The sequence below is a fragment of the Dipodomys merriami genome, unplaced genomic scaffold (genome assembly GCF_024711535.1).
Source record: "Dipodomys merriami isolate MVZ:Mamm:240054 unplaced genomic scaffold, mDipMer1.0.p SCAF_3, whole genome shotgun sequence".
Classification (NCBI taxonomy): domain Eukaryota; kingdom Metazoa; phylum Chordata; class Mammalia; order Rodentia; family Heteromyidae; genus Dipodomys; species Dipodomys merriami.
In genome coordinates, this window is record NW_027204492.1 from 34,854,785 (window position 1) to 34,871,669 (window position 16,885).

A 16,885-nucleotide genomic window follows, 5' to 3' on the forward strand; every position below is an offset into this window, starting at 1 on the left:
TCAGCACCCATCTGAAACCTTCTTTTACAACTACTTACAGATAATTTAAAAAGTTTTTAAAAAATCAATGCATAATACAATTTTTCCAAGTCTTTCCATTTCCTTACAAATGGTATAATATCATTGTAATAGAAGCATAGAAATCCACTGTGTATATATACAACATTTTCTTGATCCATTCATATGCTGAAGGTCATCTGGGTTGATTCCAAAATCTTAGCTATGGTAAACAACATTGCCATGAACATGGTTGTGCTGGTAGCTTTAGTGTGGCCTTGTTTGTGGTCTGTTAGATAAATGCCCAGGGGTGTAACTGTTGGGTCATAGCGAAGTAAGTAAGCCACACCCAAGGAAACATAGGTCACAAGGTTTCCCTTATTTGTTGTAACCACAAAGTGCCTATGACTCTACAAGTAACCATACTGGATGGTAAAAGACAAAAAATACACTTGGACATAATAAATTATACAGGACTCTAAATTCACACATTGAAACTAAAGAAAGATTATCTTTAAGAGAGGATCACTAAAGTTCAATAGCTTTGGGCATATGATCATATAAAATGATGCTTATCACAATGAACTCCAAGAAACTGAAACAAGCGGTATTATGTTATTTTACTTGTTTTTTTCTCCTTTGCCACTGTTTTTGTTTTTATACCTTTTCTCTTGTATATAAGTTAATCTGTTTGGGGGAGGATAAGGTGGAGCATAGAAATGATGGGATAAAAGGTGAACAAATGCAGCAGTGATACTCACTAGATACTATGTTGAAAACAAACTATACAACTTGTGGGGAAAGGGGTTGGGAGTGAAAAACTCAAGAGATAAGAGGTGATACTGTTCAAAAAGAAAAGTATTCATTACCTGACTTGTGTAACTATAACCCCTCTGTATATCACCTTTACAATAAGAAAATGCATAATATGTACAGATATAGAAATATCACAATGAAATGTCCCATAATATATACAAGTAATATAGGTTAATAATTTCAGGTGAAAAAATAAAAGTTAGGTATGGCCATATTAGTTGTTTGGCCATTGAAATATAAACAGGAATGTTAATGGTCAGCCAGGTACTGATGGTACATGCCTATAATCCTAGCTATTCAGGAGGCTAAGATCTGAGGTTCATGGTTTGATGCCAAACTGGACAGGAAAGTCCCTGATAGATCCATCTCCAATTACTTATCAAATGAAAAGCCATAAGTGGAAGTGTGAATAAAAAGGGATCAGAGAAAAATAAATCCTTAAAATCTGAACAATTTAATCAATAAATGGGGTAAAAAAGAGATACTTCTCAGAGGAATAGTAAAAATGGCCAATACACACATGAACAAATGGTCAACATCTCTGGCCATAAAAGAAATGCAAACCAAAACATTGAGATTCCATGTCATCCCAGTTAGCACGGCCATTATCAAGAAAACAAACAATAACAGATGCTGTTGGGGATGTGGCCAAAAGTGAACTCTATTACACAGTTGGAGACTTCTTCAATCACTTTGGAAAGCAGTATGGTAGCTCTTGTTTGGTCAAAAGACTAAACAAGAGCTACCCTATAACCCAGCAATTCTACTCCTGGGCATTTATCCAATTGACCACAAAACAGGCTATACTACAGCTACCAGCACAACCATGTTAACTGCAGCATTATTTATCATAGCTAAGATATAGTACTAACCCAAATGCTCTTCAGTACATGAATAAAGAAAATGTGATATGTGTGTGTATGTGTACACACACACACACACACACACACACACACACACACACACACACACACACACACACACACACACACACACACACACACACACACACACACACACACACACACACACACACACACACACACACACACACACACACACACACACACACAAAATGGAATTCTATGCTTCCATCAGAAAGAAGGACATTGCCGATTTGCTAGGAAGTGGAAGGACTTGGAAAAATTCATAGTGAAGTAAGCCAGATCCAAAGACACAGTTTGCATGGTTTCCCTCATTTGGGGGGGGTGGGGGGGTGGGAGGTCGGGTCGTGGGGCCTGAACTCTGGGCCTGGGCGCTGTCCCTCAGCTCTTCAGCTCAAGGCTAGCATTCTACCACCTGAGCCACAGCACCACTTCCGGCTTTTTTTCTTTTTGCTTATGTGGTGCTGAGGAATCGAACCCACGGCTTCATGCATGCAAGGCAAGTGCTCTACCACTGAGCCAACTTCCCAGCCTGGTTTCTCTCATTTTTTTGTAATTAGAATGCTCCTAATAAATCTACATGTAAACACAATGAATGATCAAAAAAATATCCACTGGGACATGACAAATTATACAGGACTCTAGACATTCACATAGTGAGGCTAAAGGAAATATGCACAGGAGTGAATGACAATAGCTATGTGAATTTTTTTTTTAGTTGCTGTTGTTGCTTTTTTTTCTTTTCCTTTTGTCTTGTATGTTAGTTTATATATGAGAGGGCAGGGGGGAAGCACAGAGAAGGTGGAAGAAAGGATAAATATGACACTGGTACTCACTAATCACTAAGCAGAAAATGAACTATACATCCTGTGGTTGGGGACAGAAGGGAAAAATTGAGAAAGAGCAAGGGAAGGAGAGACATGGTTCACAACGAATTGTACTCGTTACCTGACTCATATCACTGTAACCCCTCTGTATACCATTCTACAATAACAAAAAATATTTTAAAAAGAAATAATATCAACTGAAAAAAATCTTACTGGGAAGATTTATGATTTAAGGAAATTAGGAAAACACATACTAGCATGGTTTTCAGACTGTAATCAGCAATCTTTCCCAGGTAAGAATTAGTAATTTATGGATAGGAATGAAAAGGAATAGAGGGCCCTAGTATCCAGTAACCCATGGGGTTGAAGAAACAACTGTTTCAACCCTAAAATATAAGGTGAATACTTTGAGAAAAACCAGTTAGAATTCACTTTCACAGCATGGATCAAAATCATTGAAAGTCTCTGAAGAAAAGATGCCTCAAAGAAAGTTCAGCTATGGGCAATCACTAAATTATCACATGTGGACAAAATATCTCAAGAAAAATATCCAAAATAAGTCTGATATATTTTGTTTTGTTTATTTATTTATTGTCAGTCATGGGGCTTGTACTCTGAGCCTGGGTGCTGTTCCTGAGCTCTTCAACTCAAGACAAGTGTTCTAACACTTGAGCGACAGTGCCACTCCAATTATCTTAATCCTAGCTACTCAGGAGGCTGAGATCTGAGGACTGCAGTTCAAAGCCATCTGGACAATAATCTCCGTGAGACTCTATCTCCAATAAACCACTAGAAAACCGGAAGTGATGCTGTAGTTGAAGTGGTAGAGTGCTCGCCTTGAGCTGAAGGGATAAGGGACAGCACTCAAGCCCAGACTTAAAAAAGTCTCACAGACTTTCCTTTGAACCATGATCCTTAGATCTCAGCCTCTTGAGTAGCTGGGACTATAGGCATGAGCCACTGGCCCCTGGCTCCTGGCTGGCTGGTATGTTTTAGATGTTCACAATCAAGTAAAACTCAGAAATAAGAAAGCAAAGCATTATAGCAAATCTGATTAGCATAGCTATAAAATGAATCAGAAGTATGGTTGTTGGTACACAAAACTAATAGGGATAAAATAGAGGATTAAATAAATTAATGTCACAGCCAAAGAAACCAAGACTCAGAAATAATATTATTCAAGGAAAGTAAAATAATCTGTGAGCCCCCAGCCTTGTGAAAGAAGCAGGCAAGCTACCAAATTACCACCTTCAAATATAACCAGGGACAGGTAGATCTTACAAGAGCTTCAGAAAATAATAAACCAGAAAACACTTTCCCATGCATAACTTGGTGGCTACATAGTATACCCATAATGATCTCAGAACTGTGATAGGCCAGAAACTACATTTCTTCCACTTTACCCCCTTCTGAGAAGGAACACTAGTATATCTGTTCATCTCGTGTGCACCACTCTAAAACCAGGGAACAGTAAACTTTGTAGGTTTGATTTTAGGTCTAGTTCAGGAAGAACAACAAATGAACCCAGTATGAGGAATTTTACATAATCATTTTGAAATCCTCACTTTTGCATCTGAATACACTCAATGGGGCTCAGAGGCTGCCTCCCTTAGTACAAAAATCACTATTTCCCTTTTTAGAGAAATTTAGTTGAATATTATAGTTTTAATGCTGTCAAAATATTTCTAACTTTTTGCCTTCCAGGTAGACAAAAGTTAGATTCAGTGAGATTTGATGTAGTCAATGAAATAAAAAAGATTGGTATGTGGCATCTGCAGTGGAAACTTTAAGAGTCAGTGCACCATTTACCACCTTTGATTTCCTGAGTTGGCAATCATGAATGGAGTAGCTTCTATAGGCTTTTACTGTGCACATACTATAAACAAGAAGCAAACTTAATTGTATTAAGTAAATAAAATTTATAGCTCATTCTGATACAAAAATCATAATGAAATTTTCTGGTACAAAAAAACTCTGGTAATAAAAACATTTAAAAGAATGTCACTGCCAATGTAAGAATTTCTTTTTATTCTGATATAGATATATCTATACGTAGATTAACTTACTATAAAGGCCTTATTTCTTTTTTAACTTTTCTATTTTATTATAAAGATGTTATAAAGGGGTTACAGTTACATGAGTTAAGGTAGTGACTTACTTTATTTCTAGACCTCAATTTTAGATATATAATGGGAACAACACTAACTACCTCAAAGTGTTTTGCTGACTTAAATACATGTATATGTAGAACCCCGAGAACAGTGCCCTAATTTATAGTAGGAGTTAACAATGTTTGCCATTATTAAGTACCTACCAAGTTTGCTGTAGATGCAGTCGTGCTATATACATCTGAATTTTCATAGTCAGTTTCTAGAAGAGTCAATGTAAAGCAAAAAAAAAAAATTACATTTGAAATTTCATCAAAGACATAAGGTTTTATCTAGAATCTCACTGACCTGATGAGTAAAGATATTCTTCATGATATCCCCCTACAAATAATAAAGGAAAATGTTGTATTATTTTAATAGAACCAAATAGGCAGTCCTTGCTTTTTCTTATGTTTCATGAGCGTATTTTCAAAACCAAAATTAGCATATTCTTGATAGGTATTTGAGCTTTTTAGTCAATAGATAATGAAACCAGAAATAGGCTATAAACAATAAACCAGGCTTGTTGGTATATGCCTGTGGTCTTAATTACACAGGAGGCCACAGGTAAGAGGATCAGGGTAAGTCCTAGGCAAAGACAGACAATCCTGCCTGAAAAATAAATCAAAACTAAAAAGTGCTGGGCCATTGCTCAAGTATGAACTAGAGCGCTTGTCTAGTAAACCCAAGCCTCAGTTCAAACCTCAGCATCACAAAAAAGTAATTTCTTTCCTGATCTGTTTTCCAGCATGTTTCATGTGTGTGTACATATACATATGTCTATGTATGTGTATTTCTTCAAAGTATGCATGGGTAGTTTTTCTTCAAAGGATAGTTCAATAGACAAAAGTACTCTCCATTAATATCAACAGGCCATTGAAACACAAAGTAAATCTCCAACTTTACAATTTTCTACCAAAGAAAGCCCACAGATGTAAACTGGATTTGATTCTTAAAAACATAGTACTATCTGGACCTATTGCAACAATGAGAAGTACAAAATGTCATGTCAAAACCAGCTTTACAATCTCGGTGTGGGGGGGGGAGGGGGGAATGATTGGGTGGGGGGGAGGGGGGAGGCTGGGAAGGGAGGTAAAGGGTAAACAAAGGAGGAGGCTGCAATGCTTGGTAAGAAATGTACGCATTATCCTGCCCATGTAATTGTACCCCTCTGTACAGTATGCTCTCAAATAAAATAAAATTAAAAAAAAAAAAACTAAAAAAAAAAAAATAGTACTATCAACCAAACAGATAGTAAGACTTAAGTTCAGAATAAAGGTTGTTATTTTAAATATGTCACTGTGAATAGTATATCTGCAGTTACTCATACGGACTACAAGGAAAAGTTAAAAGTCATCTGAATAAAAGATCATAGTAAGGATTTTTAAGAACATTCAAGGACATGCATGTTTTCACACATCATTCTGTGTCAAATATTCTTGCCCTCATTAAATTCTTAAAATAAAGTGTTTTCCTCTATATAAATAGCAAGAAGAATATAACAAGTAAGGATTTTTATTCAGATTACCTTATACCTTAAAGCCACTAAATCATCTGCAGTTTTTCAGTACATGTTTATCATATTAAAAGAGGCTTTGGGGGACTGGGAAGGTGGCTCAGTGGTAGAGTGCTTGCTTGCATGCATGAGGTCCTGGGTTCAATTCCTCAGCACTACATAAGCAGAAAAAGCTGGAAGTGGAACTGTGGCTCAAGTGAGCTGAAGAGTTGAGGGACAGTGCCCAAACCCAGAGTTCAAGGCCCCACGACCAACCGAAAAAAAAAGAGGCTTTTTCTCTTTTTTGCTGTTGTTTTTAATGTATTATGTGATTTTTTTCTTTTGTATATTGTTCCACCATTGTATAACCCCTGTTCTCATTGTATTTGATTCCAGTGCCTTGCATCTTATATATACATTTTTCTAATTTGGGGAGGGGAATGGGAAATAACAAAATGCTGAAACAAGGATACACGTTGACCCATTATAACAATGAGATGTATGAGACACTATGTTGAAAATGAACTTCACAACTTGGCAGGGAGAGGGAGGAGTTGGGGAGGGAAGAGATAGTAGGGGAAAAACAAAGGAGGGGGTAACAATGCTTGATAGAAAATGTACTCATTACCTTACTCATGTAACTGTAACCTCTCTGTACAGTATTTTTACAATAAAAAAAAAAGTAAATGGTCAAGCCTGTAATCCTATCAACTCTGGAAGTTGAAATCTGAGGATCATAGTTCATAGCCAGCTAGGGGGGATATCTATGAGATTATCTCCAATTAATCACAGAAAAGGCTGAAATTGGAACTGTGGCTTAAATGGAGAGTTTGAGCAAGAGTTCAAACTCCAGGACCAGCAAAAAATTTACTTGTTCAAAGAAAACACTTCATGGTCAGAGGTAAGAGTATGTGTGTGTGTGATATGTGTGGTATATATAAAGTGCTAGAGATAAATACCAGTTCAAAATCTTAGTCTTCTATTCGCAAAGGATTCATATCTCCATTTAAATGAAATGTCCAGAGTAAGTAAACTATGGATTGGTGATTGCCAAAGGCTGGAGGAAAGAGATCACAGGTAAATGGTAGTGGGTGCTAGTGGGTATGGGGTTTCTTTGGAGGATGATAAAAATGAAAGATAGGGGCTGGGAAGGTGGCTCAGTGGTAGAGCGCTTGCCTTGCATGGATGAGGCCCTGGGTTCAATTCCTCAGCACCACATAAGCAAAAAGAAAAAAGCTGGAAGTGGCACTCTGGCTCAAGTGGTAGAGTGCTAGCCTTAAGCTGAAGAGCTGAGGGACAGCACCCAGGCCCAGAGTTCAGGCCCCACACTGGACCCCACCCCCCCCAGCCAAAAAAAGGAACAAAAATGTCCTAAAATTAACTGTGGTGGTGAATGTGCCAATCTGAGTACAGCAAATGCTACTTAATTGTACACTTTGAGTAAACTGTACAATATATAACTTATGTCTCAATAAAGTTGCTACAAAATTATGAGACATTGCCACTTACAGAAAGTATGGCTTTGGCAATATCATTTATCTTTGAATTTCAATTTTTTCATTTATAAAATAGGAATTCCAAATTTCTCAGAAGGATGCAATAATAATTTCATTAAATTATAAATATACTTTACTAGAACAGACAGCAAATTAAGATTCAATAAATACTAATAATTACAGATGAAGTAGAATACTTTGGAGGAAGGATTTATTTCACATCAGTCTTATCAGGTAAAGTACTAGTCACATGAGATGCCTAAAGTATACAAATGGTAAAAACTATGAACAGTACAATATCATTAAGGAGTATTTTTCATACTGTTATCTCATCAAATAAAACTCACTCTATTCAGAGTACTATAAATAAGTTATATAACAATGTAGTAGTCTACTGAAATAGAAATCTATGAAAATATCAGGTCATACTCAAAAACCCAGAAAGCTTAAAAGAATTTATATAACTTGTATTTTTAATAAGCCAGCAGAACAGAGTGAGAGACCTTCTTAAGCCAACCTTCTGGTTCACTTCACAACTCTTATGTTCTAATTCCTATTTCTATTTGACACTAAATGACTCACCATTGTCATTACTGCCATTACCCTCCGTTGAATTCAAAGTCTGTTTTCCTGAGCCATGTCCTTGCCTTGTAACGCAGTATCCTGAAGTAACAGGAACCATCGTAGGAGGACCTCCATGGTTCTGTACCAAGACACACACATACAAAACACACACATACACACACTTGCAATCCTCTGCTTAGTAACGTATTAGGATGATTTGAAAGTAATTTAAAGAAACTACACTAACACTATAAACTGCAATTTTGAGAAGTGTGTTAATTTAATAAGTAATTAATTCAAATTGCAGTTTAGAATTGAAAAATATGTCAAGTAATGGTCAAGAAACTGGAATATATTAGCCCATATATAGGCAAGGTTGGCTAACTCTATCCACTTCTCCAAGAATAGCATTTGGGAAAAAAAAAAAACCTATTCTCACCAGGTACAGTGGCAAATGCCTATAACCTCAACTCTTGGGCGAATGAGATAGGAGGATTGTAAATTCAAAGCTAGCCTAAGCTACATAATAAGATCTTGTCTCAAGAAAAACAAAGAAACAGATCAAATTTAAAAGCTCTAAGGAGCTAAGTTGGTGCTTGCCCTGAAGTACTTTATTTAGTTGTTCAAACTAATACTTAAAATTAGGGCCAAACTAATACTTAAAATTAGGGCTGAGGATATATCTCAAAAGTAGAATACTTGCCTTACCTGTATAAAGACCCAGGTTTGATACCTAACACCAGCAAAAAAACCTTAAAATTTACATATATTACCTTTAATTTTAAAAAGGTGTAACAGCTTTACAAGTGAAGCTCTGATCCACTTACAGGTAAAGTTGGATAAGCAGTCTCATTCCCTTCTGCAACTTCGTAGTAAGCAACAGTTTCTTGAAGGCCACTGGGAATCTGGCCTCCTGGGGCAAAGCTGTACTGGCATTCCTTATTCATACAACGCATCTGACGATGACCACGTCTATAGGAACTTACATAATTTGGAAAATAAAAAGGGCAAGTAAGTTAAAACATGGCAATAACTTGTGTTAGTTTTTTTGGTGCCAGTCCTAGAGCCTGAATTGAGAGCCTGGGCACTGTCCCTCTGGTTTTATGCTCAAAGCTAGTGCTCTACCAGCTTGAAGCACAGCGCCATTTCCCTTTTTTGGTAGTCAAATAGAAATAAGACATTCAGAGACTTTCCTGCCTGGGTTGGCTTTGAACCGCAATTATCAGATCTCACCCCTCTTACCTGCTAGGATTACAAGGATAAGCTACCAATGCTTGGCTATCTTCATTCTTTTAAGTTACTAGGTTTGAACTCTGAGGCTTAGAGAGCCTGCCAGGATGGTCTTCTTATCAATTAGTCTGTTTTCTGGCTATTTCTGAGATATGGTCTTGATTCCTACCTCAGTGCATGACTGGGCATGATCTGCCTATGTCAGGCTTTTTTGACATGGTTAAGATAACAAATACTACCCCCACTGCATCCAGCTCTACATTGAGAAGGGATTTTGTGAACTTTTCTTACCCAGCTGGCCTTGAATTACAGTTCTCCTAATCTTAAGCAGCTAGGATAACAGGCATGAACCAGCAGTGCCCAGCTTCCTTATACTTTCCAAATAATAATTCAAATAAAGTTGATACCTTCAAAAATTAGTCCATATTACCATTTTCAACAATACCAGACATAGACATTTTTTTCTAACACTGAACACTTCAGCTACTTACCGGGATCTATAGGAGATGTTATCATAGTTCTGGAAGCACCTTTTACCTGGGCCAGGGTAAAAACCAACTTTAGGGTTCGGTACATTGTGCCTATTTATAAAGTGAGATGAATCCCTAAAAGTAAAGGGAAAGGAAAAATGGAACTTTTCGATTTTAGTCAACCTCTGTAATTAAACAGAATCAGCATGCCTTTCTGGAAACATCCAGTTAGGAAGAACTTTGCACTGGTATTAGGATTATTCTTGAGTACGGTGGCAAATATCCTAAGGACACTTATTTGATACTATTATCTTCAAGTATCTCTTCAACTGTTCCGCATTTCCAAACATAAGAATATAAACTGGCCAATAAATTCTTTTGGCAAGAATTAAGTATATATCAGCTCTAAGCTCTCTTTGGACACAGAATAAAAAAAGTGTCTAAATGATTTTTCTTAATTCTATAATTACTTTTTCTTAATTCTATAATTCTGTTCAGGAATTATTTTTATAAGATACACACTGTCCTGAAAGTCAAAGTCTTACCTGAACATCCCATATCCACGACCATGTCTTTGAGATGAATGTTGAGGATAAAAATATTCACTGGACATAACATTGCCAGCCATCTGTGAGTACTGCAGTGGAGGACCATGTCCATAATGCATTCCATGGTGAAGCCTAGGTGGGAGGATGGGTTCTCCCCTGCCATAGGCCATATTCATATGGACCTCCTTTCCTCGGCCTTTTTTGAAGATCTTCTTCCGCTGCTTTATACTCATCTCTGACATAGCTTTTAAACAATAAACATAGTAATTTCATAACCAAATGAAAAATCCCTCTACTTCCACATGTGCCTTAAAGTTTTTAGATGCTTTTTGTAGGAACAAATGAAAGAGATATAAGGAAGGAAATTGTCACCCACATTACTATGTTCCAAAAACCTATGTTTAATATCTCTGGTGGTTTTCCTGAGTTTACTTCTTGGTGATTTGAAAAACATTTTCCCCTCAAGTTAGTTTACAGCATAAAATATACACTAGCTTAAGTTTACACAACCACCTACAACAATTATTCAATCAGGGGCATTTTGACATGTTCTTCCTCAGGGTACATCTGGTATGTCCTATTTGATTGTCATACTAGCACCTAGTAGTTAGAAGCCAAGGATCATGATACAATGCACAGGAGAACCCTCCTCTACAACAAAGCATTAGTCATCCCAAAACACCAGTAACATGTAAGCTAAGAAATCACACAAGAGGGGCTGGGAAGGTGACTCAGTGGTAGAGCGCTTGCCTTGCATGTTCAAGGCCCTGGGTTCGATTCCTCAGCAACACATAAGCAAAAAGAAAAAAGCCGGAAGTGGCGCTGTGGCTCAAGTGGTAGAGCACTAGCCTTGAGCTGAAGAGCTGAGGGACAGCGCCCAGGCCCAGAGTTCAGGTCCCACGACTGGACCCAAAAAAAAAAAAAAAGAAATCACACAAGACATATAATATACATTTACCAAGTACAATGTTGGTATATAAAGGGGGCTACTGAAAGGGAAAAATAAAATAAAAACCTTTAGCATACAAACCTATTTCTGGGACATAGCTTCCAGGTATTTTGTGATAACCTCTTCCTTTTCGACTTGGTACAGCATTCCAGGAAGGAACCGATGTCACTTGGGTAACTGGTTTTAAATTAGCCAGTGGAACAACATGCCTTAAAGTTAAATGGGTCACCATGAAGCCACTGCAACAAAGACTTTACTCTCATTCAGTACCCATATCCCCACCATCCCTCATGATTCATTTTCAAGTGCATTTTCTTTAAACCTATTGTTCACTAGCTTCCCTGTTTAGTTTTATTCATAAGTTAGAAAATCTAGGAGTACTTTGTATAATTTCAGAATTTGTAGTACATACTATCATATGTGGTAGACTGTTACTAGATCATAAAGATTTGCTCCCTCTGCTTAGAACAATCATATCTGCTCCCTACTCCAATGACTATAGAAACCATTTACTTTGGCCAATAAAAAATGTGATTTTTAAGGACCAGCAAGTGGTCTGTTATATTTTTTTTCCTCATTGTGATCATGGAAAAATGTATGTAAAGAGGGAACCACTATCAGCCTAGATCTTCCTTTACTGACTCATTATGGACATGCTAAATGAGCAAGAAATTATTATTTTAAACTCCGGAAATGTTTCTGATTGTTAGGTCAACATAGCTCAGTTTAATGTATCTTTTCTGTGTATGGTGGTCCTGGGGCTTAGACTCAGGTCCTGGTCATTGTCATTGAGCGTTTTTGCTCAAGGCTACTGCTCTACTACTTGAGCCACAGCTCTACTTTAAGCTTTTTTGCTACTTAACTAGAGATAAAAGTCTCAAAGCTTTTCTTGCTCAGGCTAGCTTCAAATCTCAGCCTCCTGAGTAGCTAAGATTACAGGCATGGGTCACCGGCACCCAGCTCAATTTAATGTATCTTAAAGACAGCATAACCAATACCTGGAAATTCAATTTATTGACATTGAAAACAGTAATTTCGAGACTTCAGAGATCTAGTTTAATCTGTTTTTGACACTGCATATAAATTATAAAGGACTAACGCAGCTTGTTTTGATGCTAGAAAACTCAAACTACCTGTTCAATTACTATGATGGACAGTTTTACACCAATATTCTGTTGTACTTAGTTCTAATAAGTTGGCTATTACTAAGATTTGGAAGTTCTTATATGTGATTACTATATTTAGGCATTGCATTTCAGCAGATGCTTTATAATGTAAAATATTAGGCCAGTAACATATATTTCTGATTATTTTAACATTAATACTATGAAAATGCCATAGTGATACAAGACTTTAGTATTTTAACAAATTATGTTCAAAAAAATTATTATGTTCTTACTTTTCTGCCAGTTCTTCAATGAAAACTGTTACTGAATTGTTCTCATTTCCTACTTCTTGAATATGAGCATTATAATATTTTCCATCTAATTTCAAACGAACCTGAAAGGCAACGTATCTAGTCATGTCTACTGACATACCTGGCTTCTCCCAAACAAAAATAATATTTTTCCCCAAGTGAATTTTAATATCTACTATTTTTAAATGACAATACTATCCATGGAGATCAATGAAGAAAGTACATACGGGATGAATCTTACATCTAAATAAATATCACAAAGGTTTGCAACTAAAATCCAATAAAATACTATAACCATCTTTTTAACATTTGTACATAAAATCTTGATCAAATTTTTCTTTTTGTGGTATGAGGGATCAAGCTCAGAAGCTTACATATCCTAGTCAAATAGGTTCCACCACTGAGTTATATTTACAATCCAGTTTTGTGGGAAAAGGTCCACTAGATATAGCTCTGGCTGGACTTGAATTCACTATGTGTCTGGCCCAAGCTTGCCTCAGGCTCCTGAGTGCAGGAATTATAGGTGACTACTGTGCCCAACTCATATTGATGACTATAAGCAAAAATTTGGGAAAAAAAAGTCTTGAAAAAGAAGGAACTAACCTGACATTTGTCTCCCAAATAATACTGTCTCCCGGCATACTCAAGGTAATCCGATTTCTGGAGTTCTAATAAAACAAAAATAAAACTAGATTACAACTGATTTGGATTACTTGCTATTTTCAAACATTTCCTAATCTATGTTTACCATAGTATTTGACAGTGCTATCATTGTAAGGTCATTCTAACATTGTTTAAAATTTTTTTTAATTATTATTATTATTTTATCAGTTCTGAGGCCTGAACTCTGGGCCTGGGCAACTGTCCTTTACTTAGCTCTTCAGCTCAAGGATAGCGCTCTACCACTTGAGCCACAGCGCCACTTCCAGTTTTTTCTGCTTATATGGTGCTTAGGAATCAAACCCAGGGCCTCATGCATGGGAGGCAAGCACTGTACTACTGAGCCACCTTCCCAGCCCCAATTCTAACATTCTAACATTCCTGTGGCCAATTTAGAGCAGCTTTGGAGAAGAGTTTTGTGTTTTAAAATACAAACAGGTTGAAAACACAGAGTTTGTAAGTAGTCAAATACTAAAGCAGGACCATTTGAAAGCATTATTTACCTTTTTCCAAACAGTCTATTTCTTTAAAAACAACTTAGTATGTTATAAACTTAACCTTATTTAACTAATCATGATTAGGCTCACCAAAGTTCAAGAAGCTGAATGTGGAACATTTTTTTAAAGTTTAATTTCATCCATTTCACAGAGATAAATAATTACCTATTTCAATGGTTGACAAATTCTTCTGTAAGGAGCCACATAATAAATATTTTAAATTTCCTGGCCCACACAGACTCTGTCAGAACTACTCAATTTTGCTATAAAACTTCATAAACACTGAGATTTGAATTTTACATAATCTTCATGTCACATTTTTTCTATCAACTGAAATATAAAAGACTATGAATAGCTCATGGACGAAAAACAGGTAATCAGTCATATCTGGTCCACAGGTCTACCTAAATTATTCACCTACTCCTGAAGGGTAATCATAATGCATAACTTTCAGATAGGCTTGTTCCTAGTCACAAAGAGTTCTTGTCTGGAACTCTTAAACTTATCTATATGTTATGCCCATATAATCTTTGCAATGTTTAATTCCAGGTAAGCAAAATGTTCAAAAAGATCCCTCCCCACTTCTAAACCTATGTCTCCTCCTTGAGATTTAAAATATAGATTGATAAATACACTCTTAAAATTCCATGCTTATGTCAACGTCCAAGAAACAGTTTACAAAATTATCCTGGATTGGTCAGGAATCAAATGGATCACACTGATATTTCGTTACCTTTTCTGCTATCCAACCAAACATCAAATTCTACATTACGATAGATTTCTGGATCCAGGGCTTTGAGCACCTTATAGGGGAAGAACAACTTCGGCAGATTTTCTAGAGACTAAAACAAAAATAATCAAGCTACAAATTTACCATTTTCAATTCTTCCTTCTGAAAAATTTATTGTCAAATTTTATTATAATTCCCAGAGGAACTATCTTTCTCCTGCTTCTTAGCCATTCACCATACTAAATATTAACTACAAACTTGAAAACCTGCTTGATTTTATAGGCCTTATATTTATGTTTAACATTTCTCCTCAAGAACCAGTATCAGTACCTAAATTTCTTGAAATAACAAAGACACGATATCCTTTAAAGGAAATAAAGCAATTTTTGTACAAAAAGACTGCTTATAGACTAAATATTGGCCTTTTATTATCATTTTAACTTGAAAAAAGATCTGAAATTTCTTGTCAGATTTTGCATTGAAAAACTCACAATTTCATTAATAGCAATTCAGGAAAATTAATGGAGTTTTAAATAGGTAGGTATTTAATAAAGGAAAACACGACCACTTCCTATATGCACCTCACAAAATTAGAATGGGTCCCCTGACGTTAACTTTTAAATTATCATGTTATTGAGCCAGCAGTATAAATTTTTTTTTCTTTTTTTCTTTTTTTTTTTTTTTTTTTTTTGTCGGTCGTGGGGCTTGAACTCTGGGGCTGGGCGCTGTCCCTCAGCTCTTCAGCTCAAGGCGAGCGCTCTACCACTTGAGCTACAGTGCCAGTTCCGGTTTTCTGGTGGTTTATTGGAGATAGGAGTCTCACGGTCTCTCCTGCCCGGGCTGGTTTGAACCGCGATCCTCAGATCTCAGCCTCCTGAGTAGCTAGGATTACAGGGAAATTTTTTTTCTTAAAAAAAAATCAAACCTTTGATTCTTCTGATCCTTGAATACAACCCTCTGGGATATTTTCAACACTGCAGAAGGCACCACACTCTTCAGTCCTAATTAAAAAGATTTAGAACAAAGGGCTTTAAATGAAATAATTATTCACATCTAACAACTATGCAACCACCTAGTGGTAAAGTAGCTTAGATCGAAAAATTTTTTAAAGAAAATTAAGCTTGCACCCCAACATCTGCATTATGCCTTCCTCATAACTGTGTGCTACAATTACTCAATAGATTATATCTGTATTTTAAGAGCTCCCAAGGGCAAATGCACATTAAGATGGTTCCCATGACCCTGCTTTTTACTGTTTACACTCTTGTGTTATTCCTACTCCAAGAGTTTGCTTCTAATCAATACATTACTTACTCGATTACACTAAGAAAGAATGTAGTACTCATCTTGTTGGTTTCTCTGTCACTAGTAAGAAAACAAACAGCCAAGTTCATTGAGCTAATATAGAAAAGAAACGAAGGAAATTTCCTCTGATTAACTGCCAGCAAAACACTGAAGCATCAGTATTATAGCTGGAGGAAATAAATGTTGCCAAGAACCAAGAATGGGGAAGCAGGTACTTCCCTAATCAAAGCACCAGGTAAAAACTCAATCCTGGCATTACAGTCTCATGAAAGTGTCACAAGATTCAACTAAACCTATTTCCAAATTCCTAAAACACTTAAGCTAACCATAACTGTGTTGTCTTAGATGACAAGTTGGTGCAATATTGTTATGCGGCAGTAGACAACTAAGAAACCTTGCCTTTATACTTCTTTGGTTTGCCTAAACCTGGAGTCCTTCAGATAAGTAATTAAGAGAAGAATGAAGCAACTTTAATCCTGAAACACCACTGCCTTCTACTGTGGTCCCGGATAAGGTTTAAAAAATTTGTTTCTAGGGCTGGGAAGGTAGCTCAGTGGTAGAGCGCTTGCCTTGCATGCATGAGCTCTGGGTTTGATTCCTCAGCACCACATAAGCAAAAAGAAAAAAGCCGGAAGTGGCAGTGTGGCTCAAGTGGTAGAGCGTTAGCCTTGAGTTGAAGAGCTGAGGGACAGCGTCCAGGCCTAGAGTTCAGGCCCCACAACCGGACCAAAAAAAATTTTTCTTCTAGCCAAGCTTCAATACTTTATGCCTGTAATCCTAGATAGTCAAGAAGATGAGATCTGAAGCTCATGGTCCAAAAAGCCAGCTATGGCAGAAAAGTTTGAGACTACTA

The 16,885-nt window shown here is 36.7% G+C and overlaps 1 protein-coding gene across 1 annotated transcript in view; it reads right to left on the bottom strand.

Moving 5' to 3' along the window:
- Alg13 (ALG13 UDP-N-acetylglucosaminyltransferase subunit) overlaps positions 1 to 16,885 on the bottom strand; it is a 74,728-nt gene that overhangs the window by 26,780 nt on the left and 31,063 nt on the right. Inside the window, 11 exon segments of the mRNA XM_070039894.1 lie at positions 4,839 to 4,894; positions 4,981 to 5,013; positions 8,245 to 8,365; positions 9,054 to 9,207; positions 9,948 to 10,061; positions 10,472 to 10,718; positions 11,505 to 11,632; positions 12,823 to 12,923; positions 13,444 to 13,508; positions 14,731 to 14,839; positions 15,653 to 15,728. Coding sequence (XP_069895995.1) covers positions 4,839 to 4,894; positions 4,981 to 5,013; positions 8,245 to 8,365; positions 9,054 to 9,207; positions 9,948 to 10,061; positions 10,472 to 10,718; positions 11,505 to 11,632; positions 12,823 to 12,923; positions 13,444 to 13,508; positions 14,731 to 14,839; positions 15,653 to 15,728 — 1,204 coding nt within the window.